At 40.8% G+C, this 13,411-nt stretch overlaps 1 protein-coding gene across 1 annotated transcript in view; it reads right to left on the reverse strand.

Annotated features, from left to right (window-relative positions):
- The window catches only part of SLC35F1 (solute carrier family 35 member F1), a gene marked incomplete at both ends in the record, with an annotated part of 249,571 nt that overhangs the window by 100,944 nt on the left and 135,216 nt on the right, over nt 1–13,411 (reverse strand). Inside the window, one exon of the mRNA XM_082306590.1 lies at nt 6,238–6,413. Coding sequence (XP_082162716.1) covers nt 6,238–6,413 — 176 coding nt within the window. The remainder of the gene's footprint in view (nt 1–6,237; nt 6,414–13,411) is intronic.

The following is a 13,411-nucleotide window of genomic DNA, read 5'->3' on the forward strand; positions in this document are numbered from 1 at the left end:
ATCAGCTTAAATCATGTACTCTCTTTGTGTCCCAGGTATGTTCTTACAGGCAGTCAACAAAAGAAGGTGTTAACGTCAAAGAAATTCTGGTACGTCAACCTAAGTTAAGTGCATAACACTAGCTTTGTGTTAATATAACATTGCTAGTGGAAAAAAATTGAGTAAAAAAGAAGACACTACCCTTTCTGTCATTCAATAAACAGTTGACAAGCACCGCAGTAAACCAGACCAACTCCTATGAAGTGCTCTACTTTCCTTCAAGTAGCCTGCTTCAGTCAATTTTGGGGGAGTAGGAAGGAAGTTAGGGTAGGGGTTTTTTTCATGTATCTGAATGGAGTTACATATTTGAATAGTAGATAAATCAGGAATTTACATATGATTGAGATACTGATGTCATAAACCAATCCTAAACAGAAATGCATAAAAAATGTTATTTCAGTAACAGGACTGCAATCCTTAATAGTATCACAGGACTCTGTAGCTGACTTAGGGGCACAGATCACATCTGATTATATGTCAAATCTAAGACATTACAGCTACTCTAGGGAAAACCATATTTCCATTGACATATGCTATAACTTCATCACTTAAGTCTATAAGCAGAATTCATCCAGAAAAACACAGATTCATAAAACCTTTTCTGAACTAGCAAATTATTGCTAGCCCTCAGTAATGGTGGGCTGAAAATACTTGGTAACTTGTTGCACTAAAATTAAAAGAACAGCTTGCAATGTGGAACACTACTTGCACAGAATCTGGCCCTGAAGGCTTTATGGTTCCCTTCTGTTCAAAAGACATCTATACCGCTCCCTCATTTCTTGTTTTCCAGAATAACAAAAAATAGCAGTTCCATATTTTTTCTTTTTTTAATGATGTCTAGTAGATGTGTTGTTTTCATTTGTAGCATATGTGAGGTGGCTTTTAGAAGTAATTTATTTTTGGTGGCAAGCTGCTGATGCTTGCACCCATGTTGACTGTTAGTAATTAACACCTTCTGGTCCACTATGGACAATTTCCCACTTATTGCTTTTTTTAGGTGTTAAAACTAATCTCCACCAGCTCTATGTCCCATAGCTCCATTTCACTGATAGGAGGCTTTTCTTCCTGATAGCCAAGTCTTTTCTTTTCTTCAATTAATAATAACACACAACCCTAAGGAGTATCTGGAAGTGCCCTGACAAGATTTTGTCAAGCAGAATCCTCTGCCGATGAGGGGATTGAGCTGAGATAATATGTGTTAAAACCTTCTTCTCAACTCAGAGGTGTTACCATGGACAAATACAGGTTTTGGCTGTGAAAATAACAGGCATGAGAGGAAGTTACCTCGAGAGAAAGAACTGAGGAGGTCTTTATTACCTATTAAATTTTTGGCATATCAGCCAGATAAAACATAATGACATTCATTGCCTTATAATGCTGCATTAGTGACATTAATTTTATAGCATCATTCTCATACAAAGAAAACTCCTAAAGAATTATATTCAGACCTCAGCACTGGTGCATTAATGAGCATTGGACTGGAAGCTCTAGTGGATTCAACTTTAGAGTTCAATTGATAGAAAAGGTGGTTGGATTTTGCATCAGAAAAATCCCAGTTTGGCCAAATTCTTTCCCTTTTCATGGCCTGGTAGTATTCAGATTTTAAGGCTTATATGAAAATCTCACAAGAACAGATCTGCTTTAACACTTTTGTTACTTTTTATTTCTGATCATGAGAATAAAATTGCAACAATGGTGAAAAGCTTACTCATATGGACTTCACTGCTTAAAACTGCTAAGTCCACTTCTACTGCCTTCAGACTGGTTCCCCATCTAGAGCTACAGGACAAGCTTTTCCTTCTTTTTTTCTTTTTTCACCATGGGAATGAAGCTTAAATGTACTCAGAAATTCTGGCACCTGCAGGACTTGTGCATCTCCTGCACTGTCTGATGACTGCGGATTCATTGCAACATGGTAGTCCTAATCTGTACACCCACTAAAGGGCTGTGATAAAATTATTTTTGAAAAAAAAATCTTGATCCACAATTTAAAAATGTAGTGGAAGCTGCTGGTGCCAATGGACTACCTTTAGCTGCTGGAAGCTGCGCATTCACTGCAGAAGGCTTTAGTCAGAAGAGCTCAAGAATCAAGAGCTTTAATCATTTGCTAATGATGATTTTCAGAGACCAATGCAAATTCTGCCTTTTCATTATAGGTTGGCAAATGTGACACCCATCTACAAGTAGGGCCGGAAGGAGGATCCGGGGAACTACAGGCCTGTCAGCCTGACCTCGGTGCCGGGGAACGTTATGGAGCAGATCATCCTGAGTGCCATCACACGGCACGTACGGTACAACCAGGGGATCGGGCCCAGTCAGCATGGGTTTATGAAAGGCAGGTCCTCCTTGACTAACCTGATCTCCTTCTGTGACAAGGTGACCCACTTAGTGGACGAGGCAAAGGCTGTGGATGGTGTCTACCTAGACTTTAGTAAGGCCTTTGACACCATTTCCCACAGCATTCTCCTGGAGAAACAGGCTGCTCATGGCTTGGACGGGTGTACGCTTCACCGGGTGAAAAACTGGCTGGATGGGCGGGCCCAAAGAGTGGTGGTGAATGGAGTTAAATCCAGTTGGTGGCCAATCACAAGTGGTGTTCTCCAGGGCTCAGTATTGCGTCCAGTTCCGTTTAATATCTTTATCAATGATCTGGATGAGGGGATTGAGTGCACCCTCAGTAAGTTTGCAGATGACACCAAGTTGGGTGGGAGTGTTGATCTGCTGGAGGGTAGGAAGGCTCTACAGAGGGACCTGGGCAGGCTGGATTGATGGGCCGAGGACAACTGTATGAGAATCAACAAGGCTAAGTGCCAGATCCTGCACTTGGGTCACAACAACCCCATGCAACGCTACAGGCTTGGGGAGGAGTGGCTGGAGAGCTGCCTGGAGGAACAGGACCTGAATATGAGCCAGCAGTGTGCCCAGGTGGCCAAGAAGGCCAATGGCATCCTGGCTTGTATCAGAAATAGTGTGGCCAGCAGGACCAGGGAGGTGATAGTGCCCCTGTGCTCGGCACTGGTGAGGCCGCACCTCAAATACTGTGTTCAGTTTTGGGCCCCCCACTACAAGAAGGACATTGAGGTGCTGGAGCGTGTCCAGCAACGAAGCTGGTGAAGGGTCTAGAGCACAAGTCTTATGAGGAGCGGCTGAGGGAGCTGGGGTTGTTTAGTCTGAGGACAGGAGGCTGAGGGGAGACCTTCTTGCTCTCTACAACCACCTGAAAGGAGGTTGTAGCGAGGTGGGGGTCGGTCTCTTCTCCCAAGTAACAAGTGATAGGAAGAGAGGAAACGGCCTCAAGCTGCAGCAGGGGAGGTTTAGATTCGATATTAGGAAAAATTTCTTCACCGAGAGGGTTGTCAGGCACTGTAACAGGCTGCCCAGGGAAGTGGTTGAGTCCCCATCCCTGGAGGTATTTAAAAGATGTGTAGATGTGGCACTCAGGGACATGGTTTAGTGGTGACTTGGCACTGATAGGTTAACGGTTGGATTTTATGATCTTAAAGGTCTTTTCCAACCTAAACAATTCTATGATTCTGTGATTATCGCTTGGGGAGTTTATATGGGGTGAGAAGATGAACAGTGAGGGAAGCCTACTTCAAAGGGGATCCACAGTAAATCAAAATTTGGAAGAAGCTTCTAAAGAAAGAGGAGTTCCTTATGCCTCAGGAAATTATAGTTTTAGTCCTACAGTGAATTAAGAGGGTTTCTGGCCACCTCAAGTGACACCTCCTTAGCCAGTACCTTTCTGCAAAAAACCCAGAGATTAAGAAAGCAAGCAAAGAAAAAGACAAAGGGATGCAGTTATTTTTGACTACCAGCCAACATATGATGGTTTGATTTCTGAAGGAGAAAGAGGATAATTTAAAGAATCTTAAATCTTGCATACAGAGTAGGAGAACCACACTTGAAAAAAAAGCCTTCTGATGTTCTCAGCACTCAGAACAGAATCATCCCATATAAAATTAATATCATTATTATGTGATTTCCATCTGTTAACGAAGCCAAACAATTAGAGCTGCTAGAAAAACTGCCTTAGTGGAACAAACACAGATAATGAATTTGAACAAATACACAAGCAAAAAGACAATGTCAGGCTCAATCACTTGGCAATATTACATGCCAAGTAAATGAGTTGGCTGCGTAGTGCTATACCATCCAGCAGGAATGTTATGCTGAGTGCCTGGATCACTGCTTTCCTTTCTTCTGTAGCCAATTTGTTCTGGATTTTTTTTGACCAAACCATCTTTCTTTTTTTGACAGCTCCTTTTCTAGACTATTCCATTGGTACGCTTTATGTTGTGCTCTGGTTGTTTGTATGGTCTGTATTGAGCCACAGGCCTGTTCAAACACCTTCCCCAACCCTCCTCACTTGTCCAGAAAGTATTTTTCACATATCCCTAACGCTTTCCCCATTCAATTCCCAAACCTATCTTACTGGCACAACAGATAGCTCTGACAAACTTTCTTTAGTCCACCACTACATTTTTAAACAGTCAGAAAATTCTTTATAAAAATAAAGTACAGTTTTAATACATATTTTCGTATGTGCAAAGCAGAGTACTTGATAGCATTTTTGAAATGTCGATATATACCAGGTGTCAAACATTATTCTAAATAAACCCCTGTATGTATGGGCCAGCAGTATTCTGGCCCATATATCCTCTCACAAGCTAGCATTTTCAAAAAAGTAAAATCTATTTAAAAGTCATAGGGACTTGGCTTCCACAGTATCTAAATCAGTCCCAAGAAGGACATTTCTGGGACAGAACTTGTGAACATCTAGGCAATCCTACACTCAGAAGAATTATTTTTAAACACAGTTCTCCAGGAAGATGCTACTAATACACGTTTTAAACCTTTTGCAGAGCAAAGCATGTGGTGATGTTTCCCCCTACACAAACTGAAAAACCAAGGCAGCAAAACACTGCCTGAGCAATCTCTCCTTATATAAGAGCTGACACTTCCTCCACAGATTGGCCTTCATCACTTCTGAAAAATGTCAATGGAGACCAAGGTTTATAAAACTTAAGTTGCAATACATTTAAGTGCTTTGTGCTGGAGCACAGCGGTATATTTCTGACTGTTCATTTTTTGCATGGAAATGAGCTCCTTGCTGTTTTGGAACACTTTATAGTATTGTAGCACAAGACTGTACTATGAGTGAAGAACTTAAGCTTCATGGTTGTTCCCAAATCATTAAAAGATGTGACATCAAAGAATGATCCAAAAATACTTGTCTTTGTAAGAAACCATGAACCTCTCAGCATGCTGATAAATGTACCATGGCCTAATACATTTTATAGTTCTTTTCCTCCATGGAGCCCTTCCCTCCTTATGTCACAAGAGCCGAGTCAGGAAAGCATGTGATATTTTTGCTCTTTTATTTTGCTTCTAATCCACCTATTCTGTGAAGGTGAATAAATAAAACAATTACAAAAAAAAGAGTGGGTGAGGAATGTACTTCAACGTGTTCGCCTCCCACACCTCATCTAGACATGAAATCTCAAAGAAGGGAGGGATGGGCAGGAAAGGCACAAAAACCCCTGTATTATATATAGACTGTCAAACAGAGGATCACTTGATACACAGTACCAAAGCATACTATAATGGATTACTCACTTTGGAGGTCAGAGCAGAGCTGCTCTGCCCACACAGCACCCCAGAGAGACAGCACCTCAAATTCCCTCCCTTTATCTTCTACTTCCCAAAGGTTAAAAACCGGCTGCTATTTTTTTCAAACAATAGGTGAACTATTGAATTGCCTTGATCAGCAACTAGAACTAGCAAGCTCTGCTCTGCTTGCATCTGAGCTCTCCTTAGCCTACGTAAGATGTAAAGCATACTAATATTTCCAAGTAAGACATGCAGTCAAATCCAAAGTGAACCCTGAGTGTGTGGTTGTGGTGCCAGCGAGGCAGGTGTAAGAGGAGCACTCCCATGAAAAGTCAGGAAGTGAAAAGTACTGATGTTGCTTTTTGATTTGCTTTTTGTACCACTATCCTTGATATCTACTGATTCATTCTTCGCTAATGAAGATTTGTTGCGCTTTTTTCAGTTCATCCAACATGTATTACTAGGTAATGTAAATATGTAACAAATGTTAATGGGATATGCGTCTAAATCATGTTGCTTGTTGTTGTTCTGTAAAAGCCTTTATCCTCGCTGTTTTCTACAAAACAGTTTCAGAGAGGCACTTACCTTGTCTGACAGCCAGTGTTGTTGTGTAGACCAAGAATAGAAGGATATAATTGAGGAAGCTCTGAAAAACAGGTGTGTTGGCATGGAAATCTTCTGACAAATACTTGCTCGTGAGACCAATGCCACAGATAAGGAGGGAGAGTACCTGGCCAAGCGCCACAGACAGCAAGAGATCCCTAAAAGGAATGAGAAAAACAGACATAAAACACTCAGCCCCCTCGCCAAGGAGGAAATGCTCATCCTCCTCCAGGAATCATGTTCAACAGTGCTAAGACACGGGAAGAAACGCAATCCTTCAGTCAACGAGGGATCTGCTGGGTGTAGCTAACATAATGTTCCCATTATTTCTGCTCTTATCATGGGCTTAAACATTGCCCAAACACACCAGCTTTTATTCACATATTAAACAACAGCAGATGGTACATCGCTACCATTTAATTTCGTGTTTCATATTTCACAAAGGATAAATGATAGTTTAACTCAACCAAAATACAGCACTGCTTCCTTCGAGCATCTTCCCTAACAGAAAGACCCAGGAGTATCATTCAGACAGAGCAGGAATCACAACTCTTCCAGGACTTAATATGCACGAAGAAAAATCAGAGAAAGGATTTTATCGTGTTTCACCATCAACGTGAATTTACTGTGTAACTTCCTTCCCCTCATTTATTTTCCATTTCATTGTATAAAGTATTCTTTCCATCTAGTGTGCAAATATATGTATCTTTTCTTTCACCTTTGTCACCGCATACTTCCCCTTCTGTTTGGCAGGAGCTGGAGGTTCCACTTTTTCCCTTCCTGTCTCCTTCTGGTTCTTAAAAATGTGTTTTCTGGTATGGTGTCTTGCTTTAATCTGTTTTACTTGACTTTGATCCCCAGTCTCCTCTCCATTCCCCTATTACCATGCTCCCCATTCTCTCCCCCCACAGGTCTCTCATAGTTGCTCCTTTTGTGCATGTTCTCTGTCTTCCTATAGTTTCCTCCTCTTTACTCAAGAAACTGCTCTATCTGAAAGCCCTCTCTTTTACAGTGTATATTATTTTTATATCCTTTCTTCAGTCTTCTCAGTGATATCGTTTTCCCTTCCAACTATTTTTTTCTCTTTTACTCTTCTCTCAGAACTTTATTATCTAACCGCACAGCCTAACTCAGCCCAAACAATCTTCCTTTTCCAATTTTTGTCACAGGATCGCCTATACCCACAGCACAGGAATACGTGTATTTTTACATTACCCTTAAGAGGTTTCCCAGGTTCCCCATGGGTCAGTACTTTCGTGCTGACCAGGCCTGCTCCACAGCCACACCTTCCCCATGCGGAAGCACAAAACGCAGAAGTGTTGGCCTGGAAGAGGAGCAAGCACAACAACTGCAGGGGAGAGCAAAAGGACATCGGAAGGGGACATTTAGCCCAAGCCTGGCTGGCTGCTGCTGCTGTTGCTGTCACCAGCCCCCAGAAAAGAGGAGCTGTAGGTCCCTGGGGGAACGCACGAAGGAGAGGGGAAGGCGGGAGAGAAGCACGCTCTGCAATGTCTCATTAGAGCCTGGTACGAGGAAAGGGGATTAGGCAATCCTAAGGGAGCAGACAAAGAAGGGCAGCACTCTGCTCAGCTGTAACAATATTTCATGTGTGTTCTCCTCTACCAGACGGTTAAAAAAAATTGCTTCAAGGCTGCTTTGCTTTCCCTGACGGATTTCCCTGACCTCAGCTGAGCATATTCGGCAGCAATGAGCATCTGTGCTCCCGCAACAACTTTCCTGGTAAACTCAAGTGTCAAATTTGTTTCCCTTTTTCTCATAAACAATCCTCCCACTAATGTGTCTTGGTGTCAGTCATGGCGTGATTCAACCAAACAGACACTGGAAAGCACGGGAGGCTGGGTAGTTATATTCAGCTAACGTACCTCGCTGACAAACAGCCTGACACAGATAGTAAGAGAACAAACTTTATTGTGCTAAACCCTGTGTTTTGACGGAAGGCTGCTGGATAAGTAGCAAGTAAGATTCCACAACTGCTGCCTCTACTTTCACATTACTCACTCTACTGTGAAACATAACCACAGGAAACAAATATACTCCACGTAGATGACATCTGAGACTACGATGTGAATGCTACCAAAACTATGGATCCTCAGTCCCTGCCATTACCTGCTATGCTGTTGACATGGAATAGGGATAGTGACTGCAATTTAAATCCACATATTAATCTTGTAAACTTGTTTAAAGTTCTTCATTTAGTTGGATAGTATTTCCTATGTCCTTCTCCTACAATGAAGTTTCACACAGGGCTGTCCTCTTGCCTACTGCAGTTTTTGTAGTTTTATTTCATTAGTAATTTAAATGTTTGCAAATCTGTATCTTTAAATGTGTTGCCCGCTTTACACGGGATGCAGGTGGTTATTAGCTGTTCTCTGGATCTCAGCTATGCCCATGAGCGAATGTTGTATTACATCCATTGTGGGACTGCACCTGTTCTGGAAAGAAGCATCTTGGATCCTACTTAGATTTACAGAAAGCTAAATATATCCTCACGCATGAAAGGATTTTCCCATAATATATTCCTTGCTCTATATGGCAGTTAGCTGTTGGCCATCACTAATCGTTCCTTTTTTTCAGACTGGTGGGAAGTTTGATGAGGTCTTATAAAAGGCATAACTTTTTATCTCAGCTGTCTATATTCGGGTGTGTCATCAGGCCTAACCAGGCAGTACTGACCCCTGTATTAAAAATCCAACCAACAAAAAATTAAAAACACCAGGTAATTTTTCAAGGCTGTATATGATAACTATAGACCTGTCCAGAGTACATTTTAATTCTGTCATTGCCATTTTACAATTTATAAAACAGACATATTTTTTCATAGTTGATTCTCTGGCAAGTCATTCAACCACATCTACAAGTTGCAGTTTTCCTAAAGAGTTCAAGCAGCTGTCTACAACCTTACATATATATATATATATATATAGCCTGTCCTCAGCTTCTATATTTTACATTTCATAAACATATAAGCAAGAAGGTAATTCAAGGTAATTCAAATTTTACGGTCTTCTTCCTAAGAAGTCATTTAGAATAGCTTTCTATGTCTGCTGTCAACTACAAAATATGTAAAAAATTCCATTCACTGTTGTATTACTGAAGTCACCAATGAAGACAAATGGCAATTAAAGAGTTCAGTAAAACCAGACATGGACAAGAATCAAGACTATGAACATGAACACCTCCAATTCAGTGGATAAAGGCTGGATGTAGATCAGAGTATAATCTCTGTAGCTTGAAATAGCCTTTAAGTAAAAATTGTCTTTTGGATAATAACAGAATGCAAAAAATGCAGAAAACTACTTTGTGGAAGACCAGTGCAAGTAGTACTGTCAATGCCACTGGCTTTCAAAACACCAACTGCATAAATGATATTGAATACGTACTGCTTGTCTCTGATTTTTGCACACATTTGGTGTTTTTAATTATGTAAGAAAACTAATTCTGAAATCAAGCTGTTGTGTTCCTCCTCCAGTCAGAACTTAGTTAAACATTTCACAGATGATATATGACATGGAAAGATACATCTCTTCTTTTATTCTTATCTCGTCAGTGCAAAGAGTAGCGTAAGTTAGATGTTTAAGCAGAACTAATTCATATGTCCATGAAGTGCTCATACTTCAAGCAAAGATGATCCATTTTATACAGTACAGTTATTCCTAAAACTGTTCATGCCCACGTTAACTCTCCTGCCATACCTAAAGATATGTCCACTACAGATAGGAATGACGCATAGCTGCTCCGAAGATTTGGTACAGTCCCCTTCTCTCATCGGTGTAGGCTGCACTAACCACTACCATGGAAAACGAGTGAAATGAATAAATATGGAAACCAAAGCACAAGATCAATAAAATGCAGATTTTTGCCAAGCAGAAAAGCAGAAATCTTAAATCATTTGTCTTAATTAGTGACAATGTCAGCAGCAACAGAGAGTAATACAATGTTTGGATAACCCTAATAACCAATGTAAGATGCCTGAATTGTACAGAAAATGCCCAATAGCATTATCTGTATTTCATTTTTCCTGCCAACAATGATCGAATAATACAAGAGCCTTAGCTCCTGAGCCTTTAATACCTGGATAAGAATAATAACATACCCATTCTTTTTTAAGAAGAAGAAGCAAGCAAACATTGAAAAGAAGCTTTCAATGGCCGTGGAAAACCTACTGCTTCCTTTAGACAGAGCAAAAAGCAACTAACTCACTACTGTCATCTCCAGGACTTGTTAGTAGCTTTCCTAAATATCATAATACTGTTGAAATATGCAACATGGCTCCTATCTGCAACACTTTCCCTGTTGGTTTTCATGCCCTTCACCACTCAAAGACCAGCACAAAGGATAATTTCTTCCCTAAGCCTTTGGTCTATCATGCTGGCTTCAGTAGTACATTCATTCACCGAGGAAGCAACATTCATTCATATCTTGAAGAAAAGCTGTATGGTTTGAGGGCCTTCAAACACAACACCAAAGAGCGTCACTACAAAAAGCTTTATAAAAGTGAGGTTTTCTGCCTTTCAGTGTCCAATTTCTCTTTAGTTCAGTGCTATTCTATTTCTCTACTTGTATTCTATTTAAATGAAAATAAAGTAACTCTTAAAAAAATCCCATTTTCCCTCACTAAGATTAACAGCATCTTCTCAAGCCAAGTTAGAACAGGGGAAATCTTCAGCTTGTCTCTAAACTTTGATCTCAAGAACACCGAGAATCATAGAATCATTTAGAGTGGAAAAGACCCTTAAGACCATTGAGTCCAACCGTTAACCTAACGCTGCCAAGTCCACCACTAAGCCATGTCCCTAAGCACTACATCTACACGTCTTTTAAATACCTCCAGGGACAGGGACTCAACCAATTCTGTGGGCAGCCTGTTTCAATGCTTGATAACCCCCTTTTGGTGAAGAAATGTTTCCCAATATCCAATCTAAACCTCCTCTGGTGCAACTTGAGGCCATTTCCTCTCATCCTATCGATGGTCACTCACTAATATAGAGCAAATAGAAGACATTCTTCTCCTGTAAACCACCGATTTAAGGCCTGCTCCTTGAATTTTTTAGCTTGAATTAAAACGCTGCATTGGAACCTGCAAATCCACTGGAATCCTGCAAATTCATTTCACTGTAGCTACACTTGCTAGTCAATCTGTCCAATGTTTCCTGTTGAGTCAGATGGGGATTTTGAAGTGAGAAGTAGGTCAGAATTACTCCTAAATCTCCAGGTGTCACACTACTAGGCATCTATCATGGGTTTTTCATGATATCCTAACAGATATTAAACAATATTTCTTTATTGCCTCTTTAGAAGTGGAGCCAGAAGACAAAGCCTCATCTTCGCATTGGGAGCCATTTAATTCTGTTTAAATGCCTGGGCTGGTACCTGCTGCGCATCATTTTTACTTGCTCCTCCAGGCATACGGAAATTTCTGTCACTTGAGTTTCTCCTTGTTTATCAGCCATGATAATGCCGTGAACTTCTCAAGGCAGACATTCTCATATCAAAGAACTCTGAAGCTAGTGCTTGATTCCTAGCACATACCCACCGGCATGATATAAAGTACTAAACAGCTGTCCTCAGGTTCTCCTGTAATTATTTTTCATAAAGTTAAAACATTTACCTTTGACTATTAGTTCATTTCCATGTCCTCCCCTGAACATTAAAACACCATTCAAAACACAAAATCAATGCAGTGCAACATTCAGAAGGGGCCACACAATCACAGCTGCTGTATGCTGGAGAATCAGTGACATGCAAAGGGTGGCCAAGTGATTTAAACACTCGGGCCTGTTTTATTCTGACACTAAATCCTGTTTTAAAGCACTCATCATGTCAGTTTTCTTTTAACTCAATTGCTTTCCCTCCTCTCTTTTGTAGTTTATTTGGTCCCCACTGCATCAGCTAAAGAGTACCTCAGAGGGTAAAGAACAGATGCTACCGCTACTTTTAATCTCTAGCACGAGGTGTGTTAATCCTTCAGCATGCCACAGGCTCCAGCAGACAAGAGATTAGCAGTCTGTTTCCTGAGCTGAGATTTCACTAGAGGAACACATCTGTACAGGCTGCTCCGTAGCACTGTTAGAGGGGGCCTGCAGGCAGGACCATGCTTTCTCCGTGATGATAATGACTGCTATACAGAGTTATCGCTCCAAATGTTCTAAGCATGTATTTAAAAAAAAGAAAAAGCAGATACACTTCATTTAGAGACTGATCAGTGCTCTGCCACAGCAAAGTTGATGATGTCTGTCACAGCACTGTGATTTTGCCAAGCTTCTTCACTTGAGTGCGTTTGAGTGTGTTTCTATAAAAGCGCAAGGAAAAATAAAACAAGGTCTTAAAAACTTTACTTTGATTCAAAGTGAGTTGAAGTTATGCCCCTATGAGAATCCAGTCAAATTTATTTAAATGCTTAAAGGTAGTTGTGGAATCTTATCTTAAACACCTATCCCACCTACAGAAATGTTGACACACATTACCATAGGAGAAGCAGGAACACACACATGTCAAAACCTCAAACACCAACCCCCTCCCCGGGATGTAGCTGCTTCCACTGCGGCTGAGCTCCTAAGTTCCCACACCACCCTGCATTTGAATGGCTGCTTAATGAGGATATGGACATTACTTTCATATTTTGCTATTCCACACTTAACGCACACGCAGGCAGCTTGTGAAAGAATAAATTAACAAGATTTGGTAAAACGTTTTTTCAGGACAATCAATTGCGCTCTCATTGAAAGCTAAAGCTGCAGATTTTCTAATAGGTCTTAAGCATATGAAGCTTCCTATTAGTCCTGCATTGCTCTGAAATCGATTGCATTTAGAGAACACGATTCTGCACTCATTTTGCATGGAAAAATATCTTTTCTTATTTTCATGTTATTCTGACATGTCTGTTACACAGAGGAGAAATTCTACAAGTTGGTACATGCAACCCTTCCCTCCCCTCTGCCTCTCTCTGTGAGGTAAGGATTGCAGCGCCTATCTTCAATTAATGCATCAAAGCTGCCGCATGCTGCTTTAGAGCAATTTACAGTAGTCGTCTCAATATTCTATAATAAAATGTTCATAGCACTAAAGAGCAATCAAGTTCCCCCACGTATATGCTGATAATAACACCATTGGTATATGTACCACATCTATTCTATCA

The sequence above is a fragment of the Platalea leucorodia genome (genome assembly GCF_965183815.1).
Source record: "Platalea leucorodia genome assembly, chromosome: 3".
Taxonomy (NCBI): Eukaryota; Metazoa; Chordata; class Aves; order Pelecaniformes; family Threskiornithidae; genus Platalea; species Platalea leucorodia.